Source organism: Phoenix dactylifera, chromosome 2 (genome assembly GCF_051530095.1).
Source record: "Phoenix dactylifera cultivar Ajwa chromosome 2, Ajwa_hap1_PhDact_Kaust_v1.1, whole genome shotgun sequence".
Taxonomy (NCBI): Eukaryota; Viridiplantae; Streptophyta; class Magnoliopsida; order Arecales; family Arecaceae; genus Phoenix; species Phoenix dactylifera.
In genome coordinates, this window is record NC_143191.1 from 28,847,811 (window position 1) to 28,861,441 (window position 13,631).

General features: G+C 41.4%; 1 protein-coding gene across 1 annotated transcript; it reads right to left on the reverse strand.

Annotated features, from left to right (window-relative positions):
* Positions 1 to 12,183: 12,183 nt before the first annotated feature.
* Positions 12,184 to 13,400, reverse strand: LOC120104650 (zinc-finger homeodomain protein 9-like). Its single transcript, XM_039116144.3, has one exon. The coding sequence runs from the start codon at positions 13,255 to 13,257 to the stop codon at positions 12,343 to 12,345; it is 915 nt and encodes a 304-aa protein (XP_038972072.2). The 5' UTR covers positions 13,258 to 13,400; the 3' UTR covers positions 12,184 to 12,342.
* Between the last annotated feature and the right edge of the window lie 231 nt (positions 13,401 to 13,631).

The following is a 13,631-nucleotide window of genomic DNA, read 5'->3' on the forward strand; positions in this document are numbered from 1 at the left end:
AATACCTCTTAATATGTTGCAAATTTGTACTCATAGCATATAGGAGTTGTATAGGAACAAAAGTTAAAGAGTGTTGGTGTATATAACACGACCAGGATCTTAAGTTTGCATGCTTATAGAATGTCACAATATGATAAACAACTAAATATGTCATTAAGGAAGTTGAGTACATGACAAGGAAAAGTGGAGACATACCAAAATAGGTCGGGGATGGCATGTTACTGATGCCATGAGGATAAAGTCAAAAGGTTACAAAAATGCATCAAAGGAACAAATACAAGCAGCTTAAGTGCATGTTTGTGGGTGTGTTTGTACTAGAGATGATCACGGGCCTTCTGGCCCGCCCAGCCCGCCCGGCCCGGCCCGAAAATTTTCGGGCTTGGGCATTGAAAAAGCGCCCATGGGTCGGGCCTGGGCAGGAAAAGCGGCCCGATCAAAAAAATCGGGCCGGGCCTGGAAACTTTTAAAAATGGCCCGGTTCGGCCCGGCCCGACCATAAAACATTAATATAATATATTAAATTTTTTTTTTGAGAAACCCTAGACTAAAGTCCTAAACCAAACCCACCCACCCACCCCCCTCGCTGAGAGCCGCCGCACCCCCCCTCCTTCCCTCGCTGAGAGCCGCCGCACCCCCCCCCCCCTCGCTGAGAGCCGCCGCACCCCCCCTCCCTCGCTGAGAGCCGCCGCACCAGGAGGAGCAGCGAGCGACGATAGCGGTCGACGACAACGACGAGGCGGTGATCGCCGCGCTCCGCGCCTCCCGCTCCAACATCGTCTCCATTCTCCGTGCCTCCGCCCGCAAGGACAAAGGCCTCGCCGCCGTGGACGCCCGCCTCTCCCTCGGCCTCGACTCCCTGGACGCGGTCACCGAGGCGGTGGCACCGCTCGCAGGCCATGGCCACCAAGGTCCTCCACGCCCGCATCAACCGCGCCGTCCCCCCTTATCTCGACTTCGTCGACTGCGTGGACCGCCTCCGCGAGACCATCGCCGCCGTGACGGCCGGGTGCGAGCCGACAGTCCTCCTCCTCTTCGAGCTCGATCCCGGCTACGAGGTGCAGGATGGAAGAGAGAGAGAGAGAGAGAGAGAGAGAGAGAGGTGGGGGGGAGGGACGTGGGTGTCGGGTCGGGCCTGTCAGGTCGGGTGTCGGGTCGGGCCTCTCGGGTCGGGCCCGTCGGGTCGGGCCTCTCGGGTCGGGCCTGGGACCAGATTTATAAGGTTGGGTCGGGCCTGGACAAAAATTTAAGCCCGACAGTCGGGCCGGGCCGGGTCTGGGCATAGCCATCGGGCCTAATTTCTGCTGTAGAGCCCGGCCCGAGCCCGGCCCGAGCCCGGTTTTGATCAGCTCTAGTTTGTACTCGTTAAAAGTGATTTGGGATCCAAAAGCAAAATGTTAATTGTTTGGCCACAACCCAAAAGTGATTTTGAGCTATGTTGAAGACTCCCCAAAATATGGTTTACGTAAAGCTGACCCTTTCTGCTTCTCGTAAACGCAGCCTTGCAAGCTTAATATCACGCTTGCAGAAAGTTATTTTTTTCTGGAAAATAGCGTGCTAGCCCTCAACCCAAAAGCGATTTTGAGCTACGTTAAAGACTCCCCAAAATATGGTTTACGTAAAGCTGACCCTTGCTGCTTCTCGTAAATGCAACCTTGCAAGCTGAATATCTCTCTTGCGGGAAGTTATTTTTTCCTAGAAAATAGCGGGCTACCCCTCAACACCCCTTGCACATCCGCTTCTTCCCAACTCCCTAACAAAACTCCTCTTCTCCATCCTCGTTCCATTCCCCTTCCCTCATCTCTCTCAGTTCATGATTACCGCGGTTGTTCTCCCTCCCCATTTTCGTTCCCATTCCAGCTTATGCCCTCCAACATCCTCCCTGAAATCATTCGTAACCCACCATTATTAGAAGAACTGAAATGTTGCCAGGAGCCACCATGGGCAGCAAAGAAGAGAACTGTTTCCAATTCCAAATGGAGAGCCGGACATAAGAGCAATTTAGTGTTAGGGTTAGGGTTTTTGCCATCAATTGATGGTTGAGAAAAAGGGATATGGGTAGAGAGATTGAGGGCAGCGGTGGTGGGTTATAGGAGGAACCAATGTGGGGGCTCCATAGGGGAGGAGTCCAGGGTGATGTCATTGTGCTGGGAATGAAGGGAGCTAATTTGGGCAACGGTGGTTAGGGTTTTGGTCGTCAATCAATGGTTGAGAGAAAGGGAGATGGGGAGAGGGATTAAGGACAGCGGCGACGGGATATGGAATATGCGAGCTCTATGTCAGAGGAGTCTCTGGTGGCATTGTTGTGTCGGGAGTAGAGAGAGCTGATCCGGATAATGGTAGAATGTTGGTATGCCCTTGTCGTCACCCATGCTGCCTACTTCCAGGTGCTCACCACCATGGGGAGCTTGCTAAAGTGATTCGCTTGGGAGGAGCTTGCCATGGCATTGTCGCCCCTCAGGTTGTCGATGCTCACCTTGCCATCCGATGGCAAAAGAAAAAGCAACAACAAATACGTGGGCTCCACTTATGCAATAGTGGTGATAGCGGCGGTAGTGCCACTGGGTCATCCTCCTTGATGTCACTAGAACATTGAAAAAATTGTAATCATGGAGGGTTTATTGTGATTTTTGGGCAGAAAAATAGGATATTAGTTAATCGAGGTGTTATTTTTCACCAGTGTTAGTGAGAGAAAGTATGGATGGCTATGTATTCCGATCTGATTAAATTATTTATGTAATTTTAAAATATGCTCAACTTTTAGTCTTGTTTCTCTAGTTCAGAACAATTGTTGAACTAAGCGAGGTGTTCCTTTTTAAAATTAGTATAGTTATAGAGGTCGGAATTTGCAGACATTTGATCTCTCATAAAGATTGGATTAATTGAAAAATAAGACAATGTTGGACACAACATGTGACCAGGCTCAAGGCTTTCTTGTTATATATATAAAAGAGAAGGCGCCTTCGACAACATATCCACTAAGGGCCTGCTTTCATGTCAAAATTCATAATGCGAGAATTTTATTTGCCAGGTGGGACAGTTGTAGAGGTTTTGAGAATTGCTTGCTTTGATGTCCGAATTCATTTAGGACAAGAAGGACAAGCATTTGAAAGCTTTAGATCATAGAGGAGCAGAGTTCTATAAAATCGACTCTACTTGAGCATCAATAAGAAAGTCACGTACCAAAATAAGTATTGTAATTAAATCAACAGATGTCATTTCAAAGAGAATGAACAGGATGAGAATTTTAGACATTTGTCCTTTTTGGTCGTTTTTCCATTCGAAAGCAGCTTTTTGGGTTTTCCACCCAAACACACAACAAACCACTTCTATATCTTCAAAACAGCTATTGGATCTTAATAGCCAAACGCTTTTACAGCAAAAATACTGCTTTGCCTCAAAACAGCATTTGACCTCAAAACGAAGCTTTTGCCAAAAACTGCTTTTCAGCCAAAAGCTACAGCATCCCCAAACAGACCCTAAGTGTCATTCAATCTTGGCTCAAATACAATAGCTCAATGAAGCTCAATAGTTAATTGCTAGTCTTGCAATTAATTCTGAGCTAAGATTGAAAAAAACCCACCTCAATCAAGCTTGGCTTGATAATGCTTGGAATTTGATGTTTAATATACACTATAAATAATGGTATACATGCTGTTTACCTATATGTAATCAATTGTTGGAATCCAATGGCTAATGTTTGGGGTGCTTCCAATGCGAAGCAAGGCTTTGATCAATGGATTGATTAAATCATCAGAATCAGTTCAAACTTAATTCAAACTTGGACTGAGAATGCAACATGATAGATTTTGACACAATTTAATGTCACTGAGTCGGTTGAAATAGGTTCTTGTTCAGGTTGGTTCAAAATTTGGCTAAGTCAAACAACAAATGAGCACATCTTGTTGGCAAACTTCAATTTAAAATTAGTTTCAAGCTAAGCTTGGTCAGACCACGCTTAGTGAAGCTCACTTAAATTACTCCCTGGTCCAAAATGCCTTTTTACTGTTCCATGTTGGATTTGGAAGTTGCTGATTTCATATCCTATTAAGCCTGGCTGGATTTGAAAATCGAAACATGTTTGCCTCTAGTTTTCAAATGTTTGCTGTCTTCTTTTTTTCATTCTTGATGCAGCAAGTGTTCAATTATATGCTTCTTCTCCAATTTAATTTATACTCCTCTAAGTTAGTCATTTTCAAATGCAACTTATACTTTTTGATGGATCTTTTTAGAGTGCTAAATTTTGGCATATAATAGTATTTTGACTTTCTATTAGCTAAAATCACTTTAATCTATTGATGGCATGGCTCCTTTTATTATTAATTATCAGAATGATCAATCAATTCTTTAGAGATATTTTGGTCAAACAAAAACATCTTGGTAGAAAGTTCAAAGTTCAAACTATAGGTTCATGTGAAGTTCAAAATTTGCAAGATTGCATTGAAGGTCTGAAAGTTGAAAATTTCTGCAACTATGATCTCCAACCCAAAACAAAATTATGAACAATGTAATTTAACTGACTCCCAGATGATTGGAGATGATATAAAATAGTTCAAAAATGCATATAAACACATAAAAGAACTTTCAGCACCGATTTATAGGCTGATGAGGGATGAAGTACTAGAATATGAAATGAAATGAATATGATAGGGTGGGCTTTAATTAGGGGCGGCAATTGGTTGGGTCGAAGCAGGTTTGGGTCAAAAAAACTCCCAACCAAAACAAGACCCATTTATAATTATCCATTTATTTTGCATAAACCTGGACCTTACCCACCAACCATTAAATTTTCGCTTGTCAATTATATAAAACTAAAGACCAAATTAAAACATAGTATTCAAACATCACAAACAAAAAAAGAACATATTTAACTTCCAATTTTTTTTATGAGGATGAAAAATTTTGAAATTTAGTATATATTATAATCAAAAACTAGTTAATGATGAGCTAAGTAAAATGTAATAATTAAAACAGAGAAGGCAATAAGAAGTTCCTTGTTTTGTGGGCTAGTGTATCTTCATGCAAGTGATTTTGCTGCCTTTGCTACACTTCAAAAATCTGATATATTTGTGATATATTTTGACTTGGTGCCCACCTGGTTTTGGAGCTAATCCTGAACCCACCTATTTATAATGGGTTGATTTCGAGTTGACCATTGCTTACTCGAGCTTAAAAAAGGCCAGCCTGAACCCATTTATTTCGGATGAGTTCACGGGTCTGGCAGGTTGGGGTCAGGTTTTGCCACCTCTTCTTTTAGTAAGTTAGAAAACTTAGCAAAAGAAGAACAAGGGCCAAGCATGATGAGGATTCTGGCCTCCTATAAATCCTAAAGTCAAAGAACAAAACTAGATGTTCTTCTGGGCCCTATTCACTAATACAAGATGTATGGCTCTATTGCTGTAATCTGATCAAATGAACCATCAGAGGATGAAGATAGCTCCTTGGACCAAATAAATTAATGATTACTCAGGACAGGTCAGGAGCACCACATACTGTAATGTGGGTCAAGCTGGTTCAGTCGGGTTACAAATCTTTTCAGTATATGGACAAATCTGACAGAATTAATCAAAGTTTTATGCGGAGCTCTAAAATGAGCAATTGTTGCCTCTGAAACCACGGAACTTGATGATGCTAAGGTAGGACGTGGATCAAGAATATATAATTAGGACACTGACCTTGCAAGTGTGACACCGCATGTCGACAACCATTATACAACTTCTGTATAATATTTATGTACACACACTTATAACAAAGTATAATCATACTATACGGTAGCACAACCATGTAACATGAATGAACGTGTCATCATTTATGTAAAATCTTCCGACAAATTCTCAGAAAAAAATAAAGAACTTATGAATAGAATGAAAGTAAATCATATTCAAATACAACTATAAAAAGGAAATGAAAGTGAATTTTTAGTTGCCGACGCACTATATATGTGCTATCATGCCCATAACAAGGTGCAATATATTTAGAACCAGATAACAGAAAGTGCACCAAAAGACCAAGTTTGTCTAACAAGACCAAAATGCCACATCTTTGACCAGTGTGGTAGATATCTGATTATATAAATGGTTAATACCTATGTAAATTTCTTTATCCATTTATTCTACAAGATGGTTGGTCAGACCAAGTAGCATATGGGCTTCAATAAACATGGGAATTCTGCTCTTTGCATATGAAATGGATACCAATTTTATGAGTCCCTTTTATATGATTTCATCAACTTATTCAGGTCAGATTGGGAGCACAACATATTGTAGTGGGGGTCAAGCGGATTTTAGTCTGGTTATGAATATTTTCAGTATATGGACAAATCTGACAGAATTACCTTGAAAGTTTATGTGGAGATCTAAAATGAGCAATTGTTGCCCCTGAAATCACGAAAGTTCAATGTGGACCAAGCAAATATAATTAGGACTCAGACCCTGCAAGTGTGACACTACGTATTTACAACCAATATAAAACTTCTGTATAATATTTATTTACACAAACTTATAAGAAAATGAAATCATACTATTGCACAACCATATAGCATGAATGAATATGTATTGTCATTCATATAAAATCTTCCAAGAAACTCTATCTCAAAAAAACAGAGCTTATGGATACAATGAAAGCTTATCGTTTTTAAATACAAATGTAAAGAAAGACATGAAAGTGAATTTTTAGTTGCCAACACACTATATATGTGCTATCATGCCCATAACAAGGTGCTACCTTCAAGAAAAAACAAGGTGCAATATATTTAGAACCAGATAACAGAAACTGCATCAACACACCAAGTTTGTCTAACAAGAACAAAATGCCACATTTCTAACCAGTGTGGTAGATATCTGATTATATAAATGGTTAAACACCTAAGTAAATTACTTTATCCATTCTTTTACAAGATCACTGGTCAAACCAAGTCGCTTCTAGGCTTCGATAAGCATGGGAATTCTGTTTTTTGAATATGAAATGGATAACAATGTTATGGGGCCCTTTTATGTGATCCTTTTTCAAGAAAACTTAAATTATTTAGCAATAAGCTAGTAGGTATGTTATATAATATGCATATCATATAATATCATGACTCTTATATTTTAATTGCAGATTTACTGCTTTTTCCCCATTTCATCCATCTTATCATGTTGTTTTTGATACATCTTGTATTTTTCTTTCAGATTGTTCCTTATTTAAATTGGTTTAAGCTGAAATTGGTTGGATGCAGGGCAACAAGGAAAGCTGAAGTTTATACACGAATTTAAAGAGGAGATCAATAAGCACCTCCTGGACTGCAGGAGCACCCTGGAAGAGTTTGAAGCATACCAAACAGAACTTAAAGGATGTGCAGACCAGCAGAGTAAGTGAGGTTTACACCTTGGTCAGATGTTATAACAAAAATAAGCTTAAGGGGAATGACCTGGGGTCTTCTCTCATCCTTCGGTAGCCTGGATATGATCATGCATCATATCACGTCTTGGAATGATTAAATTTTCTCAAATCAGTTGGCTGTTAATTTGTTTATTTCTCTTTTCTTCTTGGTATTCTTGTACTAAGTCATCCTCAAAACATCTTTTAAGTTCCCTATTTTGAATGTCAATAGAGCCACTGCTCAAGTGTTTGTGGTTTGCCTAACACCAATCCCCCAGTAGAACTTGTGGTGCAGATGTCTAACTCGTACATGTACAAATTGTGTGCCCATCTCTACATTGGCTTCTGTAGTAGCGTATGCAAATAATCATTGGACTAATCTTATGTTTTGTTCTATTTTATTCTATATTGGCGATGCCCGTAACTTGATTATGATTGCATTCCTTAATTTAAAAATGGTTTTTGATGTAATGAAAATTTTTGAAGGCCTTTCCACTGCTATCTTTAACTTTGTTTTCATAGGTTCCCTCTAGGATCCTTATTTTCATTATTTTCCCTTTTGAAATCAGAAATGGTGAATAATAATCAGAGAACAGATCAAAAAGATATTTCCAGGAGCTGTAAAATTGAGACCTTCCCGGTACCTTAACCTGCTCAATGAGTCACCTTTCAGCTAAATTATGAACTTATGTATTCTGAAAATAGTTTGCCAGGCTTTTGGGGATCTTACCTTGTGATTATATAAATATCTTTGTCCTTTATTGTTGTTAATAACCTTGTTGGTTTTGTCGGTTCTCGTATATGAGTAGAGGCGTCACACAGGAAGCTTCTCCTACAAGTTGAAGAAGCAATGGAGGCTCAGCTAAATGATGCAGAAACAAGTATTTCCACAATTCATAAGGTGAGTTGTTTGTTAACTTGTAATTACTGAAAAGATTGCAGCAGTACACATTGGCATATAACATGAATATTGGTTGTTGAATGTTGTTCCTGTATCAAAATAGTTGACTTCATACTTGTACCCTGGTTTTTTGACTTTTGTCTAAAGCTGCAAGTGGATAGGTCCAAGTGCTTGTGGCTGTGTAAATTAAGGGCATCAATCTGTATGCACCTTGGACAATTAGTGGAAGAAAGAAACTAATCTTGCTTGTCATTATTATTGACCTGAGATTTATAGGACATGCATTGGCATTTTGCTCTAAATTTGATGCAGGAAGCAAGGAAAAGGATGAATTGCTTAAAGCATGTACTGAAGGAGTTGCTGGCAGAGGGCATGATTTTTTGATCAGGTTCATCATATGAAGGATGACGGCAGTAGCCACAGGCACGCTTCTGCTTAAATCACAGAAGTCCATGAGAATGTAAAGATATAAAGCTTTAGTGAATCCTCATTTTTATTCCACACTTGTAAATGAAAGGTCAAGATACTAAAGAAAAAGCTGACAGCTGTTGTTTCTGACTATTGAAGTAACAACTGTGCAAATGATCTCATTTTTTGGATGCTGTATATAGGACTAACGAGTGGAATACTGCAATGTCCTTACAGTCAATGTAATCGTTATAATGATGAGTGTTGTGGTTCAAATTTGGCCCGCGCTGAGGTCTTCTTGTCCGGAATGGGGGGGTCCCCTGTCTTGAGCAATCCATTCTATCCCCTATCAATGAGAATTGCCTAACTGGATAAGATTCACATACCTACATACTTTACTGAAGATAAATTAAATTGGCTACTTGTTGCTTGTTTAAGAGTTCAATAAGGTTCAAGGAAGTTCATGTGCGTGCAACCAGTGTTTTATTTATGGTTGTGATAAGATTGATGTTTCGCAGCCTTTGAATTGTCCTCATCCAATTATGGATTTGGCTTCATGCAGGAGAATTCTGTTGTATAATTCATAAGCAGTCTTTCTGATCTTATTGCTTTCAGCACCTTGTAGATTGAGAGTTGGCTGATTGCTAGGTATACAGAAAGTATTGTATTCAAAAGCTAAAATTGCATAAAATTAGATATGATAATTTGATACCTATTTGCCTAAGGACGGTGCAACAGCTGAAAAGAAGAATGATCTGCATCATTACTAGAGTATCTGGGCTAATCATGCTTATAGCTGCTGTAATCAAATTGTGGTCGCATCTCATGATCTCAACCATCTCATGGTTGATGGACAGAACAAAGCACTGCTTGATTAACTATCATCCCTTGATTTCACTATCGACTTTCTATTTTTTGGTTCCGGTTTGTACCACTTGACATTCGCTTCATTTTTCAGAATCCTACGAGGAGCCTTGGAGGAATGTTGTTTGTGACCATGGTTATTCTATTGATTACTGAAAACAGCACATGCTACTCTTGTTTGTCTCAAGCTTCACATGAACAAGTATAATATATATACTGCTTCAACATATTTTTGTTTTTGTTTTCTAAATACTTAAATTCTTTTCGGATCTTTGCCTTCAGCTAAATTATTTTTGAATCTTGGACCGGCAATATTATGTTTGCAAAGGCTGCATGGTTGAGTTCTTGATTTATCAAGATGTTCTGCTACCAAAGACATGCGGTTCCTATTGTTTTTCTTTTCAACATGAATATAGCAAACAACCTACTAATGTAAAATATCTATGTATGTATGTATATGTATGTATGTATATATGTATATATATCTGTTATAATTCAAGTTGGAACCTATCTTTTGTTCGAATTCAAGTAGTGATTGACTCAAGCTTGATACAATCTTGATAGATGTCAACTTGATTTAAGGTTATCAAGCTGATTGAAATAAGTTTACAAAATAATAAATGAACCAAGTTTCATTTCAAACTTAGGCTAAATTAGACCCGGACACAATCAACTCGCATCAGTCATATGTCTAGCATATTGTTGACCAAGCCATGTTCCTATCAGGTAGTCCAAATGGCTTGATTATGCCGTTTGCAATTGTTTTTGTGCTTCCGTATTCATTTCTACACCATATTTTCAATAAACGCACCATCATATTCACACTAACATATGAAACAAAAGAAAAATAAAAGGTGTTGCAACGCGGAATGATAGCCATCCATAAGATAACTCCTTTTTTTTCGTTGAATAAATCAAAGCAGATGCATCATTTGAAGCCTCTGCTAATACGTATTTGCAACCAGTACTTGTGTCATGTACTCAGTAGACAGCCGGTACTATATTGCTTCCTCATGGCTTAAAATAAGGGCAATTGAGCGTCACCATTAGCGAACCCTGTCGAAAGGTACTAATCTCGTCATTTCATCCACACTCTGTCCCTTCCGTATATCCACAAATTTCCCATGGATGTCAGTTAACACATAAAACAAACGTTACACGTACATGCATACCATTCCACTTCCGTTTCCTAGAAGTAAAAGGATTAGTTTAAAGCAATGGAGTATGGCTTCACACATGATCACATCATCGGCCGACCTCCACTCCAGAATCCCAGAAGATAACCCTTGCAAGAAGACGCCACCACCAATTTAAATAAGGATAGGCTAGAAGGGGCAGTGGAGCCATAACCATATCCTTGACTCCAAGCCTCACGACAGGTCATTAAAGGAAAGGCATGACATAGGCTTAACAAGCCCTTTTATATTCCTTGTAGCTGGCCTCTTTTGATGGCAACCTTTCCGACAAGGAAAGTCTTGATGATAGTCCCCTAGGGAGAATCTCTCATTTAAAAATGATACAGTTTATGCTCAACCCAGGTACTCTGAGAAGCATCCTTTTCTGAGAAGGGAAGTCCTGAAGTTGGTCCCTTGCTTAAACAGAGAAGATTAGGGAGAATCTCTCATTTAAAAATGATATAGTTTATACTCAACATAATCTACTATGAGAAACATCCAAGTACCGAACTCCATCCATCACATTGTTATTTGGGACCCACCCAATGTGGTTCCCTGTCAGTGAGAAAGAGTGGGATTGGGAATTTTTAGAAGTGGGTACAAAATTATCACTATCTGACAAGCGTGTGGTGGGAGTATCAGGCAGCATGAGCATGGCTTATTTTAAGTGCGAGCACCTCTCTTTTCATCCACTAATATAGTTTATCATTGTGGTAGAAAAGATTGATATAGTATACAGTTAGAGGAGAGTGAACTACAATATTAAGGTTAAAGATCTCATGGACCCTGCAAACCCAACAGCAAAATCTCAGAATCATCGTCTAAATCATGTGCCCGCAATAGGATGAGAAAACATGGAGGCAAAGATCTGAACAACAGACCCCTAAAAGCCCAACAAGTTAAACTTCATCAACTTGCATACCCAGAGATTAGAACTTCCAAAGCATCATTAAACTAATAAAAGCAGCTGCTGATGCAGGCAGATAACACGCAGTTTTCACTTTCCATGTGGAAAAGAATCGCATGACACTCCATCAATCCCAATACCAAAAGCAACAATTAATACACCATCCATTAAAATAATAAGGTTAAATAACATTTAAAAACAGCTTAACAAGACTGACATAGTATACAGGCAGCAAATAAATGAAAACGAGATGGAAAGAATGATTAGTTTAAACATGAACGAAAGCTTAACAGCAGGAGAAATATGAATCCAATGGCCAATATCATTCCTAATATCCCTGTGCATTATTAGACCAGCAACTAGGAAATTAGTTTCAAACTTAAAGCCCATAATTAAGACCAACAACAACAAAGAAGACAAACCTCATATCAAATATCCATTAAAGAAAAGTAGGGGGGGGGAGAAAAACTGAAGGTCTTCATTCCTCTCGCATATCTACTGTCTCCTCTCCTCTGCCATGCATCACTCGATTTTCTCCCAGTAGATCTAAAAACGGAATCTAACAAGACAGGTCAAAAAACCACCGAGTTTCACTGCTAAGTGCTAACAACAACATTTTTCTGGAAGAAAAAGGTGACTAACAAGATTAAAAACAAGAACAGCAGCTGCAACATGTTTCATGACTCTCCCTAGCTAGTTTCTCTTCAAAGACCGCTGCATCTCGTTAAGGTTCAAGAGGAAGGAGAACCGTTCACAGCTAAATTGTTGCCGCCCCTAGTGTCGCCGCCGCTGCCAAGGCCATTCCCCTCGTCGCCGCCATCTCCGCCGCCGCCGCCGCCGCCGCCGCTGCCGCCACTGCCGCTGCCGCCCATCTCACTTCTCCTCGATGAGGGGCTGCCAAGATATGCGTGCTTGTTGTTATGCATCCACACCCTGAATACTCCCCTCTCGACGCCGACTTGCCGGCAGAATTCCTCGACGACCGCCTCGTCCTTCTTCTGCATCCTCCACCCTAGCCGCGCCGACATCTCCTGCATCCTCTCCTTCTGCTCCCCGCTGAATTTCGTTCTGAACCTCTTCCTCGGCATCGCCCCCGCCGCCGCATACGGCGGCGCCAACGCCTGAAAGCCCCCCGGAGACGCCGTTATGGGGGCGGCCATGGTTTGGGTGGACCCAGGCCCGTCACTGCCGGCGCCGGCGCCGCTGAGGGCGAGGAGCATGTGGGGAGCGGAGGAGTAGGGGGGCGGGGAACCGGAGCTCCGGAGGCGGCGGCGGAGGCGCCGCTCCCTGTCGTCGTCCTCCGACTCCTCCTCCTCCTCGTCGTCGTCGTCTGGGTCGGTGTCGTCGTGGCGGAAGCGGGCGTCGAGGGGGAGGCGGCGGTGGAAGTTGCGGTGGCAGCCGCAGGCGGCGCAGGTGAGGGAGGTGGGGACGGCTGGGTCGGCGGAGGGGGAAGCCATGAACTCGCAGCAGCCGTCGACGGCGTGCCCGCCTAGGCTGGCGGCGTGGTTCCGGAGGCACTCTCGGTACTGGTGGTGGCCGTCCGCCGCCGGCGCCGGGGGGCGAGGAAGTTGCTTCTTTAGAGTGCCGTTGGGGAAGGAAACGGGCTTTTGGGTGTCCAGGTCGAAGCTTTTCGTGACGGAATCCATAATTGTTTCTTAGAGAATTAGTAGAGAGATAAAGAAAGAGTTCAGAGATTAGGAACGGTCGGAAGGTGGATGGCAACGAGGAAGAAAGGAGGAGAGAGAACAAATAAAATATGTGAGAAAGAGAGAGAGAGAGAGAGAGAGAGAGAGAGAGAGAGAGGCGAAGTTGAGCTGGGAAGGGAGTCCTTGGGTTGCCTCGGTGAGCCTGTAGCGGTGATGATAAGAAAAGAGCACGTAAGGGGATTAAAAAGCCCAAGGAAAAAAGAAATTAAAAAAAAAACAAAAAGAGATATGTGAGAGAGAGAGAGAGAGAGAGAGAGAGAGAGAGGTGGAGGAGCGTACAAGTGTCACGGACTCTAAGCATGCATTTAATTTTT